General features: G+C 35.5%; 1 protein-coding gene across 2 annotated transcripts; it reads left to right on the top strand.

Moving 5' to 3' along the window:
- Positions 1 to 2,127: 2,127 nt before the first annotated feature.
- On the top strand, positions 2,128 to 6,355 carry LOC119080247 (proton-associated sugar transporter A-like). 2 transcript variants are annotated; one of them, XM_037188497.1, is made up of 11 exons: positions 2,128 to 2,288; positions 2,932 to 3,179; positions 3,531 to 3,651; positions 3,714 to 3,855; positions 3,931 to 4,143; positions 4,464 to 4,768; positions 5,015 to 5,254; positions 5,423 to 5,553; positions 5,624 to 5,798; positions 5,855 to 5,950; positions 6,122 to 6,355. In XM_037188497.1, the coding sequence occupies exons 2-11, from the start codon at positions 3,013 to 3,015 to the stop codon at positions 6,254 to 6,256; spliced, it is 1,725 nt and encodes a 574-aa protein (XP_037044392.1). In that variant the 5' UTR covers positions 2,128 to 2,288; positions 2,932 to 3,012; the 3' UTR covers positions 6,257 to 6,355. The 2 variants fall into 2 exon arrangements, with proteins under 2 accessions (XP_037044392.1, XP_037044393.1); XM_037188498.1 differs by lacking the exons at positions 2,128 to 2,288; positions 3,531 to 3,651; positions 3,714 to 3,855; positions 3,931 to 4,143 and having other exon boundaries at positions 3,078 to 3,179; positions 6,122 to 6,342.
- The last annotated feature ends 656 nt before the right edge of the window (positions 6,356 to 7,011 follow it).

The raw sequence follows: 7,011 nt of genomic DNA, 5'->3' as shown, positions 1-7,011 counted from the left end.
CTTCAATTTGATATTTTTGTTGTATACTATTTTGGTCCATATAGGCAAAGAAAACATTCAATTATTTATTACATATCCGTGTAGTCGTAATATTAGTTAACTATTTACGTATCTGTGAGGGCGATAAGCGAAAGTGCCAAAAATAAACCGTCCACAACAGATGAGTTGTGTATACAGCTTTTCATGCTGAGGGCCTAAATTACAAGTAAAATTCCGTAATATATGCCAGGCAAGAACATGTTACTTTCTGTTTCAAGAACATTTTAAATGAGAAATTTTCGTTTTTTCCACAAGGTGCATCAGAACGATATAGAATTGAAATGCCATAACCATATGTGAAATTTGCTTAATGTCAATTGGGAGCACTGGGAGCATCCCTAGATCCAAAGTGTTTATATTCTTTGGGGAACCCTAGGAACTCACGAAGTTTATTAAATGGTTCACAGAACATAGTGACAGATTTTTGGCCAAAACATTCTCCAAATCTATTTTTTAACATTTTTTTGTGCAAATGTAAAAGTCAAATTGATCTACATTTTTGTTAATAGATTTTCGTAAATTTTAATTACATTTCTAGTACATTTACACTAATGTCAGCGATCTATTTTTTTGAGAACTAACTTCACTGCTATGCCATTTCATCAGAGTGAAGTTATTTCACGTGAAAATAGAGCGCAAAGAATGAAGTATGTACTGAAAAAAAAATGTGGTGCCTCAACAGGTCAATCGACCTTTACTCGAACACACACGATGTCTAGTATGATAAAATAGATCATCTTTAAGTTGAAAATGATCTATACCTTCATACGATTCTTGTAACATAAAAAATATTTATTTTGCAATTTATGAATTCAACTTGAACGATGCAGCACTGAAGCTGCCAGTGTCTAAGAGTTAGTCATTAATCGATCCCAACAGAAGGAAGGTATGCCTATATCTGAGTCCGATTATTCTGATATTGAAAATCTTCGAGGTTTAACCATTAGGCATGGGCGATAATGAAAATGATTATCGATAATTATCAATTATCGATAATCGATAATTATCGACTTTTTTTATCGAAAATTATCAAAAAAAAATCGATAATCGATAATTATTGATATTTTGATAATTATCAAGATATCGATAATTCGATATATCGATATTTCGGTCCGAAAATCCGATATTTATCGATATATTCCGATATATCGGCATATTATCATGAATTTTCAGATAAATATCAAAATATCGATTTTTTGATAATTATCGAATTTCGATATTTTGATAATTATCGATAATTATTAAATTATCGATAACGATATGATTAATCGATTATCGATAATTTCTTTCGATTGATATTATCGATAATTTTGAACGCCTCCCATCTCTATTAACCATGCTGCCCTAAGTGTTTGAATACTTATTTTCATATCAACTAATGGAATATAATATAACAGACCCTTACACCGCGAGGGAGCATAAGTGGATTGTTATTGTTTACTAATTTCGCTATAATCTCTTTGAGATTCAATAATACTAATACTTAATACAACTGTTCCGAAAAATATATAGACTTTTTCAAAACTGAGGGCTTTTCTGTTTTTTCAGTGCTCAGTGGTAAACTGCGCCACAAACTGGAATACCTAAACGGAATATTTATAAGAATCCAGCTGTATCAGCACCTCTAGTTGACTTCATCGGAGCTAATTTCAGAAAGAAAAGAGGCGCTAAGAAAATGTAAGTTACCTGTTTGTTCGTTGATCCAAAACAAGCTTTTGACACGGTCGATCCGTACGATGTTTCGCCGAACTCGCTTCGCTCGTATCAGAACTCACGTCTAGTGCGCACAACAACCACATTCAGACATTTAGTAGGTAAATAGCTTTAAATCACTCTAGATGGAAACGTTTTACTCTATCTTGCAAGTGAAACCGTTCTACTGATATCTGATAACTCTGACGTCATTTTCTCAGCATGTAATAGCATTACGGTCACAATCTATAGATTACACGACGAAATAAGACACTCAATACCAAATGAAAGCCAATGACTTCGAATTGCCTTTAGTGCGAGTGAGATAACTCTCGTTAGAGCGAGAACGATTTACACGTTCCATGAATGGCACGTTTTACTTTACTGGGCTATAACACCTAAAATTCAAATGTAAATCACGAGTTTAAAAATTAAATGAATCAGCCAACCACAACAAATAATTCAACCCGAAATTAGTTTGCGATTGAAACGCATTCATCAATTTATCTGATACGAACCGAACATACCTAATTGTTACATCGCTCACCGAATACAAGGTCAGAGTGCTAATCTTATCGCAGCTAAAATTCAAGCCGTTAGTCGAGTAAGATGTGTAAAAATCATTGCTGTGTTAGTCATAAACATGATTTCAGTAATAATAGGAACTTAGACAGAAAAGAAGAAAATGATTAGGGGTCATTAAGCTGTAGGATTAACAGAAATTCAACAAATTACCTCCGATTCCCACACTTATACTCTTAGGGAACCCTCCAATTCTGACTTTCAGGGAATCTTATGAGATGTATATTACTCTGCTTCCGACGAGTATAGGCTTGTGTCGACTAACAAATGCAATTTACACTAAGCTAATGGTTTTCTTCTACTATGTATACAACTCGGTGTATTGTAAATCCACAACGATAAGCACCGAAAAAATGATTTAAAATCAAAACAAAAAATCTACGCAAAATGATAGTTGAATGGTTAGGCAATAAAATCAGTGGCGATAAAATCCGTATTCGAGTAAAATATAAATGCAATGAATTAGAAAGGGCACACAAAAATATTGACTGTGGTTGATGATGCGACAAATTTTCATTTTACGATTACGCTTTCTGATAAGAGCAAACACTGAACTATCTCTAGTCTCTCATAAACGAAAATAACACTAAAATACACAGTCGACCGATTCCATTTCAGTTTTGTAGTTCAGAATGCCTACGTTCGATAACAAAACGCACCGAATAGTATATCAATAGCACGACGACTCGTATCGAAATTATGAACATTTTGCAAAAGTTTTACACGTCGCTTCTCGATGCAGTGTCTAAAGTTATCCGTATCAATGAACCAGTGCCAATCAATTATGATGCAACGCGACAACAAATGCAAAAAATTCGCGAAGAACATGCACGGAACCAGGACTATGACTATTCACATATCTTCAGGTAAGAATTAGTACTCGTAAGCCATTCAACACCAATTAATGTGAGTTGAGGTAGTTTGAGTGCTTACAAATTTCGACTAGTGAAAAGTGTGTCAGTACAATTTCAGTGGTTCAAAAGTCGTGTAGTCTTTCCAAATCCTTTTATGGAATCCTTTTTAAACATAAATGAGTTATTGCTGTGGTATTGCTCCACATTAATGTGCCAATGAAAATCAGAAATGGTGTTTCAGTGATAATGTTAAATGGTTCACATATCCACGGTCATCGAATATAAAATTTTGTTGAAATTTAGCATTCTGCGCGATGCAAAAGACCTTTGCATTATAAAATTCCTCTGTTTTTGCATTCGTAGAAAAAAATCGCAAATGGATTTGATTCGAGTTTCATTCATTGTCGTTGGACTAGAATTCGCTTACGCTGCAGAAACAGCATTCACTTCACCAACACTTCTAGAAATCGGCGTCGAACATAAGGTACTCTACAAATAACATTTGAATGCAAATTCGCATTATTAATTAGTGATAATGGAATGTAGCACATGACATTCGTGTGGAGTCTATCACCGTTTCTGGCACTAGTTTTTTCCCCCATTTTGGCTACGATAAGCGATAAATGTCGTTTACATTACGGTCGTCGCCGACCGATGATATTAACGTTTACCGTGTTAATTATAACAGGTAAGACACGGTGATAATTCCGATCAAATTATTCAAAGAGAACGCAAGTCAATCTAAGTGATTCCCCAACTGTAGGTTTGCTACTATTCTGTTTCGGAAAGTCAATCGGAATAGCACTGGGCGATGAGTCGATCAACTCAGAATCTGTATCAGAAGACAATGTATACCACAGTCATTATTATAAATATGCAGCGATGGTTACGATTTGTGCAACGATATTGTTGGACTTTAGTGCTGACATCATCATATTTTGCGCTCGAATTTATTTGCTTGATGTATGCGTAATTGGTTGGTTCACTGGACTGAGATCAAAATGTATTGCAATGTATCGAGACGAGATGGGTTAGACGGTTGAGTTAAGGCCATGTGAAGGTGCTTACTATCGCAAAATTTGTAAACAAATTCACCTGGCCTTAAGTGTCTTTGTATAATTATCGAATACTATAAACAGCGATTCATAGCGATAACACAGTCGGGTTGGTAGAAAATCGCTCAATCTAATTCTAATGGTCCTACAAGCAATGTATTTTGGTCTCAATACGTCCAACACACTGAATTCATTTGTGTCCATCGTCTTAGATGTTCATTTCCATTTATTGGTATTGTAGATGATCATGCACGCGGTTTAAGTGTATTTTCTATGATGGCTGGAGTTGGTGGATTTTTTGGATACTCCAGTACGGGAATCGATTGGGAGAAAACGATGATTGGCAAACTGTTCGGTGGAAATGTTGAGACTGTTTTTGGCATTGTCATCATTTTGATTTCTCTCAGTTCAATCGTATCATTGACAAGTTTCCGAGAAATACCGTTACCTTTGATGGAAAAAGACGAGCTTCTAAGGCCGTTAACACATACTGCTGTAAAGCAGGAGGTCCATCGGAAGAGAAATACGATTGAGATTGTTCAAGAAGTAAGTGAAGAGTTTTTTTGAAGTTGAAATTTTTACTGATTTCCGGTTCTGCATTTAATGAGCCGAATGAGGTAGCGTCGTGTTGTTATGTTCAATTCTAATTGCTTGTTTCTTAAATCGAGAATCGAGTGCAATTATATAAACAACAACAATCCATTTCCATTCTACGTCTCAAGTATTCATAACTTTGAGTCCATCTTCTTCAACGAAAATGCAAGAAAATCTAAGAAAAAAAATTCTTTTAAGGTGCACGAGACCGAACACTACGAACAAAGGAACGGTGATGTGGAAATTCAGATTCCGTTGTTGAAAAGCGGAAATGATGAGAACACATCCCTAACGCAATATCTACGTAGCATTTTCATAATGCCACGATTAATGCAAATATTGTGCTTGACGAATCTCCTTTCTTGGATGGCATTTGTTAGTTATGCCCTGTATTTTACGGATTTCGTAGGCGAAGCCGTTTTTATGGGAGATCCAATGGTAAGAGAAATGAATCTATTCATAAATGATGTAACTCAAAATGTTGCATGAACCTTTTCTACCGTGCATGGGAGCGAAGTCCCTTGAAGAGCTACGTAATATGAACAATAAAAAAATAATAATTCGACGAGACTTCTCTACACACTTCATTGTGTCATAAATTTCTAGGCTCCACCAGATACAGAGAGTCTTACACTCTATCAAAGCGGGGTGCGTTTCGGATGTTTCGGTTTAGCAGTGTTCGCACTATCTTGTTCAATATACTCAATGTTTATCGAAGCATCGATGAATTTAGTTGGGTACGTGCACAACATTCCTGTTGAAGCTGCGAATCGCTTTTGTCATGGGAAATTGTTTTTTATTTTTCAGAGTTAAATTCATTTACGTGGGTAGCCTAACACTATTCGGCGTTAGTATGTTTTTGTTGGCTACATTTCCGACTCAATTGGGTGTTTTAGTCTTATCTGTACCTGCTGGTATTATTTACTCAACTATGTTAACAATACCATTTCTACTCATGACAAAATATCATGGAAGTGAGCTGGTAAGCTATTGGAATGCATTTAAATTTCACAATTTTGTTCCAACGATTAACTGCAGTTTTTGGGATCGCATGATCGAAATAAGGGGTCTTCGAACTGCCGAGGACTTGGAATGGATATGGCGGTGCTGAGCAGTTCTACTTGTATAAGTCAAGTAATTTATTTTCAAAAATCATTTGATGGTTTCAGATGCTGAGAGTTTGAACTTATCGAAGATTCAAGAGCTTTTGAGTCTCAAATTGAAACAACTGAAAAATTTCGACTCTCCGAATCTGAAGGTTCCGCAGGCTTTTAATTTATTTTGTGAATTTTGTGGCATTCTCAGGTCGTTGTCTCGTTAATAGCCGGTTCTGTGATTGAATGGATCGGTTCATCTAGTGCTACTATTTATTTGGCTGGTGTTCTGGGTTTAGTATCGGCGTTTTCAGCTTCAAAAATTTCCTATTTGGACATGGAATGATGAAACAAACAACCCAATGCACCCCTGCCACAATTAATTTATTTGTTTTTATTTTGCTACCAAATTTAATTAATAAAAACTTTTGTTGACAAAAAAAAATCTTTTACAGCTAGAGAACAGAGAACTTAATATTGTTTGTGTACTGGATATAAAAGAACCCCTATATGTACCACGATGTTGAAATAGTTCTCGTACTGTGATTACTCTTCTTTCTGGCTTTTTTGTGTGACCCGTAAAAATAAAGATTGAAAGTCAGGGACGGTTACAAAGAGTTTTCTGACCTGGGCGGTTCAAATTCAAAAATGCTATGACCCAAACGGTTTTTGATGAATTCATAAGGATCAAAAATCATAAAATTTAACGTCCTGACATAAGCGCTCCTGACTATTGAAAGTATAGACTACAATAAAGCAACTACTGCAACTTGTTTTCTGTACGCGATATGAACAGTCATACGAGACATGGCATGGGTAGAAATAGAAAGCGCCTTCGACACGGGCTGTACAACGCTCACAATCCTGTTACTTAAATAATTATTAGCTTAATGATAATGCTGTATCACAAAGGGGTTAGGGAACTGTATCAGAAAAGGTTTGGAAGAATTTAATGAATTTCATTTACGTTTCCAACTTCAATGTGTGATTTTTTCTCATGTGAATATCATCTCAAAACCGTCGAACAATTCAAATGATAATAAATTTATGGCCCAATGTTTACTAATCAACCGGTGAACACAGTTTCAATGCAGTGAAAAT

This window comes from Bradysia coprophila, unplaced genomic scaffold (assembly GCF_014529535.1).
Source record: "Bradysia coprophila strain Holo2 unplaced genomic scaffold, BU_Bcop_v1 contig_350, whole genome shotgun sequence".
NCBI lineage: Eukaryota > Metazoa > Arthropoda > Insecta > Diptera > Sciaridae > Bradysia > Bradysia coprophila.
This window is presented reverse-complemented; position numbering and strand designations above follow the sequence as displayed.

Bases quoted from the DNA above. Each gene is read 5' to 3' on its own strand.
- LOC119080247 (XM_037188497.1), top strand. From the start codon at position 3,013: ATGAACATTTTGCAAAAGTTTTACACGTCGCTTCTCGATGCAGTGTCT. The intron at 5,554-5,623 runs GTACGTGCACAA...TTTATTTTTCAG, and splicing joins GCATCGATGAATTTAGTTGG to AGTTAAATTCATTTACGTGG. The intron at 5,951-6,121 runs GTAATTTATTTT...TGGCATTCTCAG, and splicing joins GTTCTACTTGTATAAGTCAA to GTCGTTGTCTCGTTAATAGC.